The sequence below is a fragment of the Mizuhopecten yessoensis genome, unplaced genomic scaffold, assembly GCF_002113885.1.
Source record: "Mizuhopecten yessoensis strain PY_sf001 unplaced genomic scaffold, ASM211388v2 scaffold2435, whole genome shotgun sequence".
Classification (NCBI taxonomy): domain Eukaryota; kingdom Metazoa; phylum Mollusca; class Bivalvia; order Pectinida; family Pectinidae; genus Mizuhopecten; species Mizuhopecten yessoensis.
Window position 1 is genome coordinate 582,978 of NW_018404545.1, and position 20,449 is coordinate 603,426.

Consider the following 20,449-nt stretch of genomic DNA (forward strand, 5'->3'; position numbering starts at 1 on the left):
TGTATAGGTTGATATACAATCTCTAACGTAAAAAATGGTATCATGGTAATTTTTCCGGATGTTTTAAAATCTTAAACAAATTATTATTCACCACGTGAGGTCAAAGGTTGGTGGCAGACGATACAGAAGGAAAAGCTCATGTTGTAAGTTTGAAGCTCGAACGAAGGTTATCATATTCTGGATATATTTAATTATTGACCGTTTATGTCACTCAAGTTTATCACGGTGGTTGTATTATTACAGACATAACTGATGCTGAACAGTGATCAGAAGGCAGTGAACTGAATATGGGGGAGAAATCTGGTGTCAGGCGCAGAAGAATTGTTGGCCGTCGGTCCGATGATCTGGACAGGGATCCATATCAAGAAGAAAAATCTCCGGGGTATGACTCTCATTTGTCAACGACATGTAGCATAAAGTCCTATACGTTATTATGTGTAAACTAATTTGAAAAGCCAAAGCCTTGAAAGACCAAGAACGTAGTAGCTTTTGTTGATCTCTGATAACTACTGTCCTGATTCAGAATACTGCTTTCAGAATGAGATGAGATAAACTTCATTTAAGTCGGCAAGTCGAGAAATAACAATAAAGCACAAGCTCTAATGAGATAAAGACCAACATAACAATAGGGCAGACCGGGGCAAGTTCGGCCCATATTTATTAAAGTGTGTTCTGGGAAATACATTGTATGGCTGCACATCCGTTATTGAATATTATTTAACTTTTCCTGTCAGAACATCGGATGGCCGAATGAGCCCCGCCATGGGGTACGTTCGGAAAGGCATTCAGGTAATTTCGGCCTCTAATGGAATCAGTTTAATTATGACGTCACAAAGCATGCAACGCAAGATTTTACCTCCAATTTTACTACTTTTTATGTGTTAAATGGGCTGTCGAGAAATGTAATAGTTAGAGTAATGGCGCCAAACTACGGACACCTTATTCACGGCGTATTATGAAGTTGTATCCAATTGTCTTTATGACATCATCTATATGTGAGCTCATCTTTTTAAATAAACAACAATGAAGTAGAGTCGTATTCCGGACCTCATTTATAGCATTAAACCAACACAACCATATATATATATATATAATCCAATACATGGGCCGAACTTGCCACAGTATCATTGGCCAAACCTTTTCGGGCCCATGTACAGCAATATGGTAGTGAGTGCTTGGCTAAGCTTTTATGTATATCATTTGAAGCTGTCAGTGTGTTACACGTTTGACCCTAAAAAGTAGCAATTCCGTTGACAGAAAGTTTGCAATAGATACAAAGGTAACCAGTAATAAACCATCGTTTAGAAGCGAGATCATGATTTTCTTTCTACCCGCTCCTCACCATTTTTTCGTGTGAATGCCAAGCTAGCTGAATTAACTGTAAGATCCTTCAAGTTGAAAATAATTTGCTCAAAAACAAATATATCAGTGGTGGCCGAACTTGCCCCGGTCTCCCGTATGTATATATTTTTTTGTATCATTGATGATAGGTAAAAATGTATTCACAGTATAATTTTTGCATCAATGACGCCATTTACTCCTAGTCAAAGCTGAAGTAGATATTTGTTCTTGTGCGTAACGTATATGATTGGTCGGGTGGGGCAGTGCGCTCGTCTTAATAATTCACCAAGATTGCCGGATTCAATCCCGGTCACTTGTCCGACCACGCTGGTTTTCTCCGGATACTCCAGCTTCCTCCCACATTAAGAATTAATTAAATCCTCTGCATGCTTCCGTCACCAGTGCACAAAAAGAATGATTGAGATTCATGATGTAAGCTGGGAAAAATCTGTTTGGTAATTGCTATACCAACACAAACCCACGGGTGCGGCGACCCACCTGCATGGTGGTAAGAACCTGTTTCCGGCTCCAGAGCATCACTCCACCTGAAGAGAAGCTTAAGCTACTCCAACTGGGGAAGACCGACAACCGCCCGAACAGGGCAGCCAATCAGCAAAGATGCCTTGAGTGCATTTTACATATTTGACGATTAGTCCTAAGTAAATGACAAATGTATAGAGATATTAGTTAAAAAAAGGAAACTAAAAAAAGAAAACATTTTAATACTTTGATGAAACTGAGATTGTCGTTATATCGATATGTACATGTGGTCTCAATTCCTGTTCCATCCTGAAACACGGGATTGAATTTCTTTTTTTTAACTCTCAACAAGGTTTGACGGGTAATGATGCCAAATCTATGTAAACAGTTTCTGTCTGTATCTAGTTATAAATTGGGACGCGTTGTGAAAAGTAATTTAATGCGTTGCTGAAAAATGGCGTTGGACTCGGATTGGTTGTCTGAAAAATTATTGTTAATTTGGACATAAATGCAGACATTTATGAGTGCAGGTGATGCAAAAATAAATAATGTAAAGACTATAACCAGACTTTCAAAAATGTTATTTATTTCGTTCATATTCTCAACAAATGGAAATCAAAAGCTGATGAAATTTTAGATGATGAAAAAATAAATGCTGGCTTTTTTTGAAGAGATCTCTCGGTAGAAATATTAACAGAACCTGGTTGAAGACAAAAGGATCTTCAGAAAATATCTGCATTTTTAGCTCACCTGGTTCGAAGGACCATGGTGAGCTTATGCTATATCGCAGCGTTCGTCTGGCGTCCGTCCATCAACTTTTCCTTTAAAACGCTACTAGTCCTGAACTAAATTTGGTCTGGAGCATCCTTAGGCCAAGGAGACTCAATTTTGTATAAATGGTGGGTGTGCCCCCCTTGGGGGCAGTGGGACAGGGCGGAATAGGGGAATAGAGGTAAAACCTTTAAAATCCTTTTTCTACCATAGGGCTTAAAATGTTTTTGTTTGAACAAAGTCCTTCATCAACATCATTGTTTTCATCGATGTCGTCACCACTGCTCGTACCATTTTCATCAGAATAATAATCATCATCATCATCTTCATCATCCGTTACATAATTATCAGTTGGATAATCATCTAAAATAAATGTATAAATCACTAAATCATTGGACACCCGACATATATAATTTTTATTTGCATTCAAATATGTGTGCCTTCCAATACATTGCCTTGTTACTTTCTAATTTAAAAGCTATCGAAAGGAAGACAGTAGTGTTGTTCCCTTTGTATACTTTCTAAAGTCACAAGTGTGTACCTATACAGTTAGTGGAATACTGCGAATCCATTGACATCATCAGCCGGGTCCATCAGTCTCTAGTCGTTTTAACCCTTGTCCCGGAACGTCCTCGTGATGGTGGGTCGACAGTGGCTTACCAACTCACTGCCCGTCAATGGATGGCTTCAAGTCTTTCTCCTCAAATCTGTTCCACAACCAGCATGATGCGCGCTCAGCAGCTTCTGCTAGTCTGCGCACCGCTGTCTTGCCGACCACACCCACAGCCTGTAATATCTTCCAGATTGAGCATGCCAGGAACCCTCTGCATCCAACCTCCACAGGAAACAGCCAAGTATGCCACCCTTGCTCCCTACATTGTTCCATGAGCTCTGTATACTTAGCTCTCTTTCTATCATCGGCCTGGTCGCACCACTCCTCCCAGGACACAGTCAGCTCGATGACTATAATCTGCCTGGATTTGGCAGACCATATCACCACATCCGGACGTAGCGTTTTCTGTACGACGTCCGGAAGTAACAATTTCTTCCCAAGGTCAACTCTCATCCCCCATGTGTTTGCCCCTTCCAGAATGCCAGTGTTGTCTCTTTCTCCCCTGCTTTTAGAAACCGGATAAAGGATGGATTGTGCTTACGAGGTGGTCTCTTCTTTTTTCTTTCCACCTCTAGAACATCTGCAAATTCCTGGAGTACCTGGTCATACCTCCATCAGTATCATCCTTGTGTCAGCTCTGTCTTGCATATGCTGAAAGGATATAACCCATGGTCCCAAGTTCTTAACATAGCTGGCACTTTGGCTCCTCAACTAGTCCCCACAGATGAAGGTTCGCTGGCGACGGTAAAGTGTTGTGTATCGACCGCAACAGGAACTGGATCATCAATGGTTCATAGCGCCACAGGTCTGTCCATGTAAGTTTCCGCCCAACATTTTCCGTCTCATCCATGCTCCTTGAGAACCCATTTCCACTGCCCTTGCTTTCCTTGTCCTTTCTTCTTCTCTGCGGATTTCCCCCTGTACCAGAGACCTTTTCTCCTTAATGTCTGTTCCTTCCCACGTCTGGAAATGGTTGTCCCTATACCTTACCGTCCTGAGCAGGTTGCTCCGACGATGTCCCGGTGCCTAACAGCTCCCTCAGCCTGCTCCACAGACTGGCTTGCAGACCATTTCCTAGTCTGGATTCCTGCGTGTCTTATCTTCTTTGAATCAACCGCCATGGGCATATTTTATACACTTTATAAAGAATTCCACTATGGCATGGAGCTGATCCAGTTCTTGCCTTCTTAACAACATCTTGGATCTCCTTCCAAGTTGGTACCTTGATGTCAAGCGGAAACTCTGGCATCTTCTCTGCTTCTATCCATCGATAGATCCCAAGTGGAATGCCCCTATCTTCATCTCCATGCGTTTCCTTCAGGTGTTGCTCAATATCTGATGTTGAACTATCCCAACGCCCTGATCTTTCCCCCTCCCAGCGAAGTCTTTGTAAAGGACCCTTATTTGTTTACAAAGACTCTGCTGAAATAAGGGTCCTTGATAAAGGACTCCCTCTTCCTTGCTCTATCCTTCCTTGCCTTCTTAACATGCTCTGTTTTCATGAGTCTTGCCAGGTTCTCCCTGATGTCGTCTCGCAGCTGATGTAATCCTATCCTCTCTATATCACTTGCCCTCTTGTACTGTCGTGTGGCTGCTTTCAGTTCTTGTCCGAGTCGTTGGATGGTATCCTGTCTTCTATTCAGGATGATAATGTTCTTAGGATTTCTCTGCTTTCCTCCTACTCCAAATATTTCCTTGCAGAATGTGTAGATAATAGTTCCCATTGCCTCAACCTTCATGTCTTATAAGCTTCCCATTAGAGCCGACTCTAGGATGGTATCTAAGTCAGCGTCTAAGCTTCTCCAAACTTCATTGTTGTCCATCTTTGGCCAATCTATCCTCAACCTACGTGCTGGCTGTGTTGGATGTGCTTGAACACCCTGGTCGTGGTTTGTATCACTCAAGTCCAAATGACCGACCTGTGATGAAACTGAAACAGGATTGTGGGTTTGATCCCCGATGGAAGCACATGCACACTGCTAGCACTCTCTCCCTGTCACAAATGGTGTCCCTGGCCCTCCCTGTAGTGACCGGGAGTTAGAACCTTGGCTGTAGTGTTTGAGGCAAACACTTTTAAAAAATGGGAGTAGTATGGCAGGTTTTAATTGTACATTGGATACGGTCGCCTTCTATCTTCGAGCTTGAGGGAATTAACCTTTAGCTCAGTGGTAGAGCATATGACTAGGTTTAGTAGGATATATCAGATTGGAGATTGCAGGTTCGATCCCCGGTGGATTTGCACACTGCCCTCTTTCCTGTCACAAATGGTGTCCCTGGCCCTCCCTATTGTGACAGGGAGTGAGAACCTTAGCTGTAGTGATTGAGGCATTGACACATTTAGAAAAGGGGGGAGTAGTGTGGCAGATTTCAGTTGTGCATCAGATTACGGTCGCCTTCTAGCTTTTAAATTGGCTAGAGGGAATTAACTTTTTGCTCAGTGGTATGATTTTTTTGGCACAACGTTTCAATGGGACAGCCCTCTTTATCAAATGCCTCAATGTTTATGTCAAGTGGTAGAGTGTCTGACTAGAAAGTATGGGATCGCGAGTTGGATCCCCGATGGAAGCACACTTCTCTCTTTCCTGTTACACTAACAACCATGGCTACCATAGTCAGTGTTTTTGTTACCTAAATTTTACAACAGCCCGTTTCTTCATGAATTGGGAAAATATATCATTATTTGTATTGAAATTGTGAATACCGGTATATTCCTCAGTTTTTGCTCATTTTGGGAATATAAGGCACTTTTAAGCTAGCTAGGGGAAATCGCCTGTATTCGGCAGTAAACGGAGCAGAAAACATCACTGATAGTTGACATCTTAGCAACCCACTTTGACTATTTTTATTTGTGCAGCATTTACACATTTTTTTGGCATATAAATATAGAATTGACCTTCATTTTAATGGTGTATATGCTAATATGAATGCAGTTGGCAGCAAACATATTCTTCATAAAGTGCTAATTAATGCACACCATAGAATATATGTTCATTGCCAGCTGCATTCATACTACGTATCTGCTGTCGAGATGAAGGTCACTCCTTATTATTCTATTATGGCCCTTTCCCGAGGGAACTGTTCTCTTTTAGTGTTGTCTGGGGAGGCACTATACCTCTCCAGACAACACTATAAGAGAACTGTTCTCGAGGGAAAGGGTCATAATAGATTTAGTACATCACATGACTGTCATTTGACAATAAAAAGTAAGATATTTAATAATTAACAACAAATGGCAATAAGATAATTTTTTAGTAGATCTCTCCTTTTTTGTTGCGTATTCAATTCACTGGATTGAATCAGCGCTAGGTCACATACGGTTCCCCTTTCCAGTAGGAAGTCTTTAAGGACTGCGATGTCAAATGGTGTCACTTGCTTCATCTTTATGCATTGCTGAGCCTCTGCGAAGCAATGGGCATTCCTGGTCCCGAAATTTGAAGCCATTTTGGCAGTCAACAACAATGAAGTGAAAGTAGAATATCTACAGCGCCCCCTAGGAGAAGGGGCGCAACTCTTAGCGTCATGCTACTTTTCTCACAGTCTCAGCGGTCCAAAAAAAAGGTATAGTGCCCGTCTCAAGGTATAGTTCATGTATAGAGAAGTTATCCAATAGTTATCCTAGAAATTATCATGTGGTGTACTAAATATATGTACTATGCAGCATCCTCGTCTGAATAAAGGTGTAGAACTCGAAGTCCCATGAAATAGACAAAACGAAGGGTTATAGGCATGCATTGATGTCATCTTATATTAGTTTTTCTTTAAATGTTACATACATTGTACCTTAAGCTCTGACAGGATCATCAACTCTATATTAATATGGTAGACATTGCTGATTGTAATGGTTGAATTTGGAGCTGGATTATTACCAGACCAAACCATGGTCTGTTTGAAAACTGGTCCATCATTCTTTGAACATACACTAGGCCTTTTAGACATTTATTTTCAGATTCCATCTCCAGTTATTGTTATTGTAATGAATATGTATAAGGTGATATGTGAGTGTTTCATGTGTGTGCATGTGCATTTGAGCATGTTATTGTTACAAACAACATGATTGCATGATTGGCTGCACATTTATAATGTGAATATTATAACACTGCCTTTAAATACTGTTCTAGCTTTTACTTTGCAGCAAAGCTTAAGCATTGATAACATCCAGACACTTCTGAACTATTAGGAAAGGCCATGAATAAATACCATATTTGATTAATATACAGCATTTATGTTATACCTCAGATTGTGTATGAACATGCTCTGTGCGATAGGATGCTGATACATAGTTTTCAGCAATCAGTTATACATTTCAAACCTACATATGCTATTTGACAGGAATATATAATTATGACAGGATCAAAAGCCAGTTGTCTCCACTGAAAATCTGAAGTGTTACAGATGGATTTTTACACCCTTTTTGGAAGCAGCCTGAGTTTTAATTTTCTGGCAGCAGGTGGGAGACTCAACTAATTAAGTGACTTGTGTTTTTCCAAATCACCATATTCATATCAATCTGAATGGCTTGTGATTGTGTTACAGATGGAACAGAGCTGCCTGCCTCATCGGTGTGTTTGCAGCCCTGATTCTGACACCCATCATCATTGCCGTGATTCCTGCTCCAATAGAACCTGTGGTATATCTGTAAGGATTTTGTTCTTGTTTACTGTGATAAACAAATAATAGCACAACTTCTAGAGTTGTGAGGCCAGCTGTCTGGTTCAACATCCTGATACTTCAATAAACTCATTTTGTCACTCTATTTCTTTAAAATTTCATTTTCCATCAGTCGTTCAACACACTTGAATTTTCCCATCATAATTTTATACTCTTTTCTTCATTGAATAATCGGGGAAACATATCAATGATTCAATTAATATGATACTTGTTTTCACAGTTATGTTGTATATATATGTTAGCATTTTTTCCTGTAATGAAACCAATGAAAGTACTAAATTATGCTAGCTGCTAAGTTCTAAATCACAGTGTTGCTGCATGTTATATGTACTAGGTTAAAGGCTTAATCATGTTATATGTACTAGGCTAAAGGCTTAATCATGTTATATGTACTAGGTTAAAGGCTTAATCATGTTATATGTACTAGGCTAAAGGCNCATGTTATATGTACTAGGTTAAAGGCTTAATCATGTTATATGTACTAGGCTAAAGGCTTAATCATGTTATATGTACTAGGTTAAAGGCTTAATCATGTTATATGTACTAGGTTAAAGGCTTCATCATGTTAAATGTACAGGTTAAATGCTTAATCATGATATATGTACTAGGTTAAAGGCTTAATCATGATATATGTACTAGGTTAAAGGCTTAATCATTACATATGTACTAGGTTAAAGGCTTAATCATGTTATAGGTTCATAAAACATGTTATTAAATTATTAATTTTATCTTTTTAATACCTTTTGTATTCAGTTAATAGTAAATTGTGCAGATCTTTCTTTGTTGTTGAATAATTAACATTTCAGACCGGCATGTCAAACTGTTCAGTTCATGACAACTGATCAATGTAAAATCCACGGCCAAGTTGTTCACTGTAAAATGTAAATCCAAGATTTCATATTGCATTTGTTTTTACCATAGACTCAAAGAGCCCCCTGTCTTTGAGGGACCATTAGAGCCAAACACTCACCTGCAAAAGGCAGAACATATATATGAGGACCAAGTAATAGGACCAGAGTCCATTGTTGTTGATGGAGGTATTTATAACTCAACTTTATCGCTGATATCACTGATGTGTTCATCTTGGTGTTTATACTCCCATAAACAAAGTCCATCAGTCTGTTCTTGTAAGAGCAACTCTTCCTAAAATGTTTATTGAATGTTTTTTGTAACTTTATACATATTTGTACATTGAAAAGCTGTGCATGAAGAACAAGTTTTGTTCTATTTAAGAGATACTTTATCACTAATGTACAGCTTTTCTGAAGGGGGGGGCACCAAAAATGATATAGTTGAGATGAAGGGGGGGTATTATAAATATTTGTAAACTCACTCACAGTTTCTCCAGTTTAAAAATAAATTTTCACTATTTTAGTAATGTGTAATACATTATAGTGAGCGTGTAATCTGAGTTTATAGAAACATTATAATAACATTAATGAGACCAGATTGATGACATCTTTGTTAACCCTGAATTACTTTTCTGCAGACCACATTTACACTGGCACTGCTGATGGAAAAATATTACATATTCATAAAGGGGAGATAACTGTCCTGGCAAGACTTGGAGTGGAGCCGTGTGGTAAGCATAATGTACCTTCATTAATTGATACCACTGCTTCAGAGAATCAGAAAATGGGAAAGTTGTAAGTTTATTATTATATTCATTTGAAAACAGATTCAAAGAGAAATATCTGTTAATTGTTAGGTTATAAGATTTCTAAGCAAGCTTTGCAAATTGTTGTCCTGCAAAATGATATAGGCAATTTGATTTTATTAATAATAGATATATGTAGCTAATAAAGAAAAGGTTAACAATACCACATTACAATACCACACTAACCCTTTCTAAAAACTGTTTAAAATCTATTTTGCTTTCTTATTTTGAATTGTTCCGCATTATGTTTTTTATACCAGGTACATTTGAATCAGAGCCAACATGTGGTCGCCCTTTGGGAATGAGACTGGACAAAGAAGGGTATTTAATTGTTGCAGATGCATACTTGGGGCTTTTCCGAGTAAATGTAGCTACAGGTAAGACATATGGAATCTTTTTATTGCATTTTCACCTGTGAAATATCAGAAAGCATAAATTTTGATAAGAAGTTATCTTAATTCCACTGCAGTGAATATATTGTTATTTTTTACATGTGAAGATGATGTCTCTTTGAAATATTGACCAATGAGAACAGTACTTTTCATTTGCTGCATTCAATGCTGTAGATTTTTAGTTTGAAGTGCAGATTAAGCAATAGTAGATTAAGTAGTTGTTTTGGTACACCTTTGCTGCACACATTCAAAATGGTGGACAGAGCCTTGCTGTCAAGTGTGATGTGATTAGAACCTGGTGTTAAATATTCACCAATTATTCCTGCACTTTTTGAATTCAGCAATGTGTTAAGATTTTACCTGAAAGTGTGTCATAAATAGAATTTTTACTGGTTTTTCAATTCAATACCATATTTTTTCACTCACATGGCAGATTACACCAATTTATTCATTTCTGCTTTGCACTCTTGAAAAAAATTGGTGTTCTGTCATACTTGTGCAATATATATGGTATTCATTGGGAAACCAGGTAATATCCTCTATGTAATATGTATCAATTTGTAGAAGATAAAGAAGATCAGTGACTGAATGTTATTTTAGTAAATTATTTTAACTCTCTACCTGATCACTGGCATATTGGCACAATCAAATGTGAGACAATCATAATCTATCACAAAATCATTCACTTTGTGTTTCTGTACTTGTTCATGTCAGCTTCAACAGTTATCTTTTGTATGCTATATGAAATATTGTACATATACATTTGTTCTGAAGTCAACACGTAGAATTATCCAGGGGTGTACAACCCCACAAGCCTAATGCTGGAGTAGATGATATGTCAGCTGGGCTAGCTAAACTTTATATTACTTATTATAAAAATGAAAGAACGGCTTGTAGAAATTTTCAAAATTTTCTGTGAGATAGTACTATGAGTATTAAATTGGTACATCCCTGATTGTCCCTATTATAATGGTACATCTAAATCATATATATACATCTGTTTGTTGAATAACCAGGTGATGTGTTTGCCCTATGGCCATCCTCCTTCCCTATTGGTGGTGACAAGATCCGCTTCCTCAACGATGTGGCAGTTGCCAGCAATGGGCTCATCTACATGACAGACTCAAGTACCAAATGGGACCGCCGCCACAATCGGTACCTTGTGCTGGAGGCAGACAGGACTGGCAGGTAGGTTACCACAATAACATTAATGCACATTTTCTAAATACATGTAGATGACTTACATATTTACAAACAGTTAAGTACCCTTAAGCAGTGAAATGTTTCCAAACTGTGAAAGATATTTTAACTGAAATCTTTTAAATAGTGAAATATCTTTTAACTGTACAATATCTCTTTCAACAGTGAAATGTTTGTATACATGAAAATACATATTTAAATATTCATAAACAGTGAATTATTTACTGATAAATTTGTATAAAGATCAGCAAACTCTGAAGGGAAAAATCCATTCTTTATTTACCAAAATCAATGCATTAAAAATGATAAAATACTGGTAAACTATATTCACAGAATGCTGATAAACCAAACAGGTGATAAGTGAAACATTTTATGAAAGATGCATATACTTTTCTTTCATGGGTTAAGTTTGTATGCAAGTAGTTTCTTTATTGGAGAGCAATATTTGTGTATGTGATCAAAATCCTGTAGCTATATTATTATATTATATTATAGGGGAATGCTTCTTCAACAGTGAAAAATCTCTTCAAATTAAAATTTGTCCAAACAGTGAAACATGCTGGTATGTAAGTGAAATACTTACTTTTAACGACAGACTGTTGTTGATTGATGATGATTGCATTGTTTATGTTAAGGTTACTGGAACATGACCCCAAGACCAACACCACAGCAAGGATAGCCAGTGTCATTTCCTTTGCTAATGGTATACAGCTGTCACAGAAAGAAGACTTCCTCATGATATGTGAGACCACAAAAGCCAGAATTCTAAAGTAAATATTTTTGCTAATAAGAGTAAACATTTTTGTCAGTGGTTAACATGTTAAAATAACTATTCAAGTAAAATTGGAAATGGCATTTTCAATGTTTTCTTTGTCTGTCGGTTATATGGTAAAACATAGAGGGTTTTTATTGGCATGGATCTTGGAGTGTTGAGACCAAAGGGGCCACGGTAGCCAAGTGGTAAAGGTGTTTGACATTCTGCTTCCACTAGCCCTCTGCCACTGGGTCTCGGGTTTCAGACCTACGTGGGGCATTGACCAGGCCGTAGGTTGGTGGTATTTCTATGGGAACTCCAGCTTTCCTCCACTACCAAAACATGGCACGTTATTAAATGACCATATATATATAGCTATTAATAGGACGTAAAACACAAACAAACCAAACCAGACCAAAGAATATTGGGTAACCTATATTGTTGAGATAGATCAACAAATACTGTCTACAATGTGAATAATAATCAGTTCAACATCTGATATAAATATAGACAAAGAAGAAAGCACTGGAATAATGTGTGTGGGTGTGTGTTTTTCCTTCAGATATCAGTTAACAGGGCCAGGATCAGGGGAGGTAAGCGTGTTCATTGACAACTTGCCTGGCCTTCCAGACAACATCCGTCCAAGCAGCTCTGGTGGATACTGGATAGGCATGTCTGCAGTTCGCCAGGGAGGAAAGTTTAACTTGATAGATTATGCATCACAGAGGCCATGGATAAGAACTCTCATCACAAAGGTAACATTCTGTAGGAAGTTCAAATTCCCACTCATATTTCTCATCTAACACATTATACTCTAGAATAGGGCTGTCAGGGTTACAAAATTTAGAACCAGTGTACCAGGAAATCATCACCTGTTGTATATCATGGTTCTGTGCAATGTACCAAAGTATGACTATAGATACTTGTATTGTCAATATGTACATTTGGAAATTCCCTGAATCACTTATCCTGTTGCGTCTGAAGTACAAACAGAATGGGAATGAAGCAATTGGTGTCGGAAAGGTAGTGCAAGATTTTAACATTATTTATTAACATTCTTCTACAGGCAAGAATCTTTATTGAAGCACAAAAATATTTAAGCACATAAGATATATATGAATTAGTGCCCTTGGATAAAAACGAAAAAGTTGTGTTTTATAAAAATGTTCCAGTACCCCGAATGGATAACCAAAACATCATTTTATTCATTCATTGAAAACTCAGAGAATGAAATATATTCATTTATGGTAATATCAAAGGAAAGCTATCAAAAAATTTGCATGGTTATGCATTCTATGACTGCATAATTGTAAAACATTATCTGTTGACATTTTGAAAGATTTAAAATCCTTTTTTGTGAAGAATGATCTGATTTGGGTCCTTACTCCTTAATCCTTGTAACATTTAACTTGTACTCTCATACATGCCAACTAAAAGCATTCCAGTTCTCTTATTTAAAATCGAAAAATCAAAAAACAAATCAGTGACTGTGACTGCCTTTTTTTGTATGAAGTAGATTAAATCAGATTTCCACCTAGAATGTGTTTGGACTGTTTACTAACTGAACAGAGCCTAATATATACAGGTGGGAACCACACACAAAACAAAGGCAATGTGAATTCTTATTATGGACCAAGGTTTCTTTGGTGAGAATCGGGGTAGACATCTGATCACAGATATATGAAGCTGTTGTTGACAAATGAAACAAGCCTAGGAGATTAAGTATGAAATTGTACTGAAAACCTGTTACTTTCAGTGATCGAAACATGTGAATGGATTGTGTATATCCTGTTTTATTTTGCTTTGACTGATATCTTTTATTTTCAACAGTGTTTCAAATATTACTTTGACTTGTGGGTAAGAATATTTATTTTAGGCAGTAAAAATATGTCCCAGCTATAATTCCTGACCACCTCACCTACAATATATCTATCCTGAAATCCTGGGGAGATCACTGCAGGAAACAAAATGGCTAGGAAAGATAACTCCTACAGACCATCTCACATACCATGTTCATTTAGTCATTTATCAGGTAACTTAAATTGTGATTCGCTTTTATTTCTAATCTTTATTTTAGGAACAGCACTGGTGTGGAAACTATTACCCAAACAAAAATTTCCACATTATTGTATGTTAATTTGATTTTTGTGTTCCAGGTTAGCACTGCCCGAGTAACATAGTTGAGGAACTGTGCTGTAGATTAATGAATTAAAATGTCTTATTTTCTCATTTTTAGCTGTTCTCCCAAGATATGATAATGAGATTTGTACCAAAGTATGGCTTGGTGATTGAGGTCAGTGCTGAGGGGAAGATACTACGGAGTTTGCATGACCCCACAGGAAAGGTCATCCCATCAGTGAGTGAGGTGGAGGACAAGGATGGAGTGCTATATCTAGGCTCTTATAACCTTCCATACATGTCCAGATTGTATCTATCAGGTCTAGATAAAAGTAAAAACTAATTCCAAATCATCAGTTTCAGATATTGGATTAATAGCATTTGATCAATTATTTTCAATCATCCAGAATCATAACATTTGTAGAACAGTTAAACTGTTACCAAACACAGCTTCTTTGAAAGAACCTGTCCCTTTACCTTATTACCCTATTTTTCTGTTACTTTCCATGTTCAAAGTCAAAAGTAGAAAAAAAGGCCTGTTAGATATCTTCAATTCTCTGTTAGATGAAGATGACAGTGTACATATCGTACTAGTCATCGAAACGTCACATAGAAAATGTTATTGGTTGTGTAAAAAGAACTTCTCATGATCCATACTTACCAACCCGTAGAAAATGTTCAGAAATATCTTTCATGTAGTTTTGTATATTTTTTATGTCTAAATTTTGACTTAGGCAGATTAGATTTGTATATTTATTCAGAAGTCATTACACTTGTTATGTATTTGCTGTTGATTGTTGTAATGTCGAGTAAAACATTCCTTTCTTTAGAAAAACATTATGTAAACTAGCTGTCTACATATTCAGTTTGTTTTGTTAGTAATATTTAACAGTTAACTTTGTTCAAATAAGACCGATTAGATTAATTGGTCAATGCTTGGACCAACACTTCACCACAAATTGTTCAAGTTTTTTATCCAAATTGTTCTAGGTTTTTACAAGGATTTTTTTAGCATCTTCAATGGTTATGCTGTTACTTTCTGTCATTTTAGTTTACTATGATGATTACTATTAGTTTTCTAGTCAAAGCATTTGTTAAATAGCTTAATTGGTTAATTGGAAACTTAAGCTCAGACAAAACTTGTTACTGTTATAACAAATGTGTGTGGTTCCTATATATGAAATGTATTTATATCCTAGTTCTTACTGAGATTTTCAGACTAAAGGGTATAGAACAATTTCATAAAATATGCAAAGATACAAAACAGACAACATTTGTTGTCTTTCTTTTAAGTTTAGTGACTTACATGTTTTACTTATATGGCAAGACTTTTGAATAGGTGGCCGCCATCAGAGGGAGATATGGAAATTTGACCATCTATTGAAGGTGTTGGTTCTTTTCCTCCCCAACCCCACCCCACCCATACCCCACCCACTTCCCAGCCCCAACCATAACCCTCCCCACTTTTTATTTTGATTATGTAGCAAGTATTTATTATACATATACTTGTGTAAAGTGCAATCACAGTCTGAGAAATGGATCTCCAATGAATTCCTTTTTAATTTTCATGACAATTTATTGTTGAACAAACTTAAGCAGACTCAATGAAAGCATTCTTTATGTGTTTCACATTGCATATTTATATCTTAAAAATGGAAAACCGTTTTTGTAATGACAGTGATGTCCTGTCTATAGATACTATCACCAGATGGAAAAAAATCGAGGCTTTACTTGATACCAAGATCCCTACACATTTCACCCAAACTGAAACCATTACTGTTACATTATTTACTGATTTTCTGGTTTGAAAATTGTATGTTCATAATGTACTAGCTACATTATATTTTTTTGTCATCAAATTGTCTAAAAAATTACTAATTGTGTGTTATGAGGTCTTATATACTGATTTCAACGACCTGGTAAAAATTCCATTTGTTACTTTTATATTATATACTTACTGCCCAATCATGTCTGCAAAACCATACATAAACATAGGTATAAACAACACATGTATTTAACATATATATAGTCTGTCAAGTAGTATTGTGGTAAAACATGTTTTTGAATGGATGGAAGGAACTTTGTAAACAAGTAAACATTCATCAGGTATAATTGTAGTAAAACATGGCTTTTATATGGATTTAAGTAAAATTTTAAACAAGCTAATTTTTGTCATTTGCTTTTATGGGAAAACATGTTTTTTTATATGGATTATAGAAAATTTCTAAACAAATAAATATTTGTCGGTATCATCGTGGTAAAACATGATTTTTTATACAGATTGTAGGAAATTTGTAAACAAGTATATATTGATTCGTCAGGTATTATTGTGGTAAAACATGATTTTTTATATGGATTGTAGGAAATTCCCAAACATGCTAATGTGAATGGTTGTATAGAATGATCAATAATGTTTGTACACAGCTGCATGTGATTAATAAGGAAAGAAATGTTCTTTTAGTTCGCGTGATAGATGCATTAAGGTATGCAAAATAAATGATCATATGAATGGAGTGAGTATATAAGTTTGTATATCATTAACTGTAGCTAATATTATACTTGAGGTTCAAAATACAGATGGTTAAAGTTGTTTCTAACTTTAATTGAAATTGGAGTCAGTTTATTGTTAAGATTGTTATAAGAGCAAAGACACAGCAGGACCAATAAACTGAATTGAATTGAATTTGATTTGATTTTATTTCTTATAGCAGTAATAATAACAGTGGAAGTGGTATCAAATGTAAATACTTAAATAATTCATTAGGGATCAAGGAATTGGGATAAAGAGGATTCAAGCTAAGTTAAGGCGAGCATCTGGATCTAAATTTTTAACCATTTGTGGAAACATATTTCTTTGTGCAGATAAATTGTATTTATACAGTTTTTAGCTCACCTGGCCGGAAGGGCCATATGAATTTATGCCGTACTGCGTCGTCCGTCGTCCGTCGTCCGTCTGTCAACTTTTTCTTTTAAACGACTTCTTCTGAAGAACTGGAGGACCTAGGGTCATGATATTTGGCCAGTAGGTACCTGGGATGGAGTGCTATAACATTTCCTCATTAAAATTACCTTGACCTACTTTCAAGGTCGCAGGGCTCAAAAATGTTAAAAACTTCAAACAACAATATCCTAAGAACCATTTGGACTATAGTCATGATACTTGGGTATGTTATGTAGACCAGCTGTGCAAATCTTTTTCTTTATTACAGTAATGAGGTTAAAGGTCAACTTGAGGTGCTTGTCGGGGGTCACATGTCAACATGGGTTAAAAGCTTTTACAATCTTCTTCTCAAATTCGATAATGCCCAGGGTCATAATATTTGGCCAATAGGTACCTTGGATGGAGTGCTATAAAGTTTCCTCTTTAAAATGACCTTGACCTACTTTCAAGGTCACATGAGTCAAAAATGTTGGTTAAATGCTTTAAAATTACAATTTCAAATTTCAAACAACAATATCATAAGCGAAGAGATGTTAAAATGTCTTGTGTTCTAGTTACCAAATTTGGTCTGAAGTTACCTATATGTCAGTTTCATGTAACAAAAGAAACAGGTGAGCGATACAGGCCCTCTGGGCCTCTTGTTTACAAGATAAAATTCACAGCAGATCAATAAACTGAGTTAAAGAGGATTCAAGTCAAGGTCAGACAAGTTTCTTAATCTAATCTTTTTAACCATTTGTAGAACTATATTTTCTTTGCACAGCAAAAGTCTTATTTTATACATATTTTTTTCAAGAAAACATTGAAACTCGTCTTATAGCTACGCCATGTGTGGAAACACCAGTCCTTATTCAGACACAGAGGTTAGATCATCATCATAATTTTCATTGTTAATTCATTGTCAATTGTGATACTGTATTGGATTTTTTTCTGTAGCGGTGATTTCTAGATGCTGACTGCCATAGTTGACCTCAAGACATCGACTGCCATATTTTACCCGAAGACATGGACTCTGCCATATTGAAATCAGGATATTGACTCTCTGCCATTTTGATCTGGAGTCATTGACGCCAAGACATGTGCCATATTTGACCCAAATATATTGACTCTCGACATATCCAAAATACGTTGCATTCCTGTCATATTGACCCAAACATATTGACTCTCTGCCAAATTGACCTCAAGTAAATGATTCTCTGCCATATTTGACCTCAAGTCATTGCCTCTGCCATATTGACTTATAAGACATTGACTCTCTGACATATTGACCCCAAGACATTAACTCTGCCATATAAATCTCAAGACATTGACTCTCTGCTATATTGACCCCAAGACATTGCCATATATAAGAAATGTTATTGTCACCTTGTGACTCACTGTCGTATATATGAAATGTTATTGTCACCTTGTGACTCACTGTCGTATATAGGAAATGTTATTGTCACATTGTGACTCACTGTCGTATACAGCAAATGTTATTTTCACCTTGTGACTCACTGTCGTATACAGGAAATTTTATTGTCACCTTGTGACTCACTGTCGTATACAGCAAATGTTATTTTCACCTTGTGACTCACTGTCGTATACAGGAAATGCTATTGTCACCTTGTGACTCACTGTCGTATACAGGAGATGTTATTGTCACCTTGTGACTCACTGTCGTATATAGCAAATGTTATTGTCACCTTGTGACTCACTGTCGTTTATAGGAAATGTTATTGTCACCTTGTGACTCACTGTCGTATACAGGAAGTGTTATTTAAACCCTGACCCTTGTACAATGACTCTGGCAAGGGATTGTTGCATGTTGCTCTTCGATTACTGACTCACTGCCATATATAGGAAATGTTATCGTAATCTTGACTCCTTCATGCTAAAACTGTTTGTAACGACACTTGGAAACTAGCTTTGAGACTTCATAAACTTACTGATGATGTGGCACAAATTTTACTCAATTTCAGTCTGCGATTACATACTTCAGATACAAATGTACCCAGTCATATCGTACAGTTATTCTAAACCGATTGCGTCAGAAGCTTTTCAACTACAAGCAAACACTACAACAGTTGAATTTAGATCTCCCTACAGCATGTTCTTGTTCAACTATTACCACTAGTACACTAGACTCTTCATCAGCTCATTTCTTTTATCTTTACTTTTACCATTACTTAAAGGGATGGCTTACTACTAAGCTGTACGCTAAGCGTGATGATTTCAATTTTTCGATCATAAACATTCCCGTTCTTGATAATAACAGCCTTGCTTCTCAAACCTATGGTGTTTAAATGTAAAAGTTATTCAGTATTCAGAGGTTTTTCCGAATATCATTATTTATATGGTAGCTAACAACTGCTGATTCAAGTTGGTAACTGCAAGTATTATGGTCACTATTATGCTCTTATTGGGGAGATATCTATTTTTGTTTGACATGAAGGCCGATGTTTTTGATTTTGCGCATAAGTGTGCACTACCCTAGTTCTTGGTTTGAGGACGTGTTGTTATTACTTGACTTTGATCTAGACTGACATAACGAGTGTCATGGGTGGAGCAAAAGATGCTTACTCTTCTTGAACGTCTGGTCATAGGCTCCCTGTCCTTGTATCTTCCCTATGGTTTAGCTATATTGTTGGTTTGTTACAGGTTTTATCCCTTTTTGACACATGCGTTAGGTAACGCAAGTGTCTAGGGGATCGCGCATACTACAAAATTTGCTTAACGTCGAACTGCATTTTCTACACACACGCCATCTATGACTATATATGGTCTTTCTGTCCTTATGTGGTAGCTGATTTCTCCTTTTATGGATTTCATTCATTCACATTTCATTCATATGCAAATATTTTTGGCAGCGACCCCTAGCATTTTCATTCATACCGTAGTGACGCCATTTTATGGTTCGCCAACTTATAGGCAGAAAAAGCATTCACTTCGATACTTTCTTAACTGTAGCCATATGTATGTGATAAATACAACAATGCGTGTATATTGTGAGTATACAATGAATAAAAAATATTCTGATTAATGTTTTGACGATGCTGTTGTTGCTGAAATTGTGCTTCCCAAACTCTTCCCCGAAGCGGATGGTTTCCTCTGACCTACTTACTGTAGTGTTCCTACCTAACTTCAGTACACAGTTCCCGTCACAATGTTTGGGTCACTAACGTTTTTTTATATCACAAAAAGCTCCACTGCAAATAAGCCTGAAATTATACCACTTGAATAAGACTATTCTTTCCGACAGAATTAAGAAACTCTCTCCAACGTGCTCTGTCCATTTCAGTATATAGTCACAGAATAAATCGACAGGACCAATACATTAACACAAAAGAACTGTAAAGCTAACCATGCTTTGATAACTGCCGAGCTGGCTGGATGTGGCCGAAGGTCACCGCCGCGGTTTACCTGTATTTCTGCAAAACCTTATCTCCCTTAGTAGAACATTGGACTTACCTGATCACAATTTCTTAAAAGTGCAATCTCTTATGTGATCGCTATACTGCATCTATTACCAATG

General features: G+C 36.8%; 1 protein-coding gene across 1 annotated transcript; it reads left to right on the forward strand.

Annotated features, from left to right (window-relative positions):
* Positions 1 to 63: 63 nt before the first annotated feature.
* On the forward strand, positions 64 to 14,642 carry LOC110445994 (adipocyte plasma membrane-associated protein-like). The gene is made up of 10 exons (XM_021490919.1): positions 64 to 143; positions 244 to 382; positions 7,739 to 7,840; positions 8,795 to 8,910; positions 9,363 to 9,455; positions 9,791 to 9,907; positions 10,939 to 11,110; positions 11,758 to 11,892; positions 12,439 to 12,631; positions 14,113 to 14,642. Exons 2-10 carry the CDS (start codon positions 288 to 290, stop codon positions 14,335 to 14,337), a joined length of 1,248 nt encoding a protein of 415 aa, XP_021346594.1. The 5' UTR covers positions 64 to 143; positions 244 to 287; the 3' UTR covers positions 14,338 to 14,642.
* The last annotated feature ends 5,807 nt before the right edge of the window (positions 14,643 to 20,449 follow it).

What these genes read in the sequence shown, in the direction of transcription:
- LOC110445994 (XM_021490919.1), top strand. Translation starts at nt 288, where the DNA reads ATGGGGGAGAAATCTGGTGTCAGGCGCAGAAGAATTGTTGGCCGTCGG. An exon ending in ATAGAACCTGTGGTATATCT is followed by an intron (nt 7,841 to 8,794) that starts GTAAGGATTTTG and finishes TTTTTACCATAG; the next exon opens with ACTCAAAGAGCCCCCTGTCT. An exon ending in GTCCATTGTTGTTGATGGAG is followed by an intron (nt 8,911 to 9,362) that starts GTATTTATAACT and finishes ACTTTTCTGCAG; the next exon opens with ACCACATTTACACTGGCACT.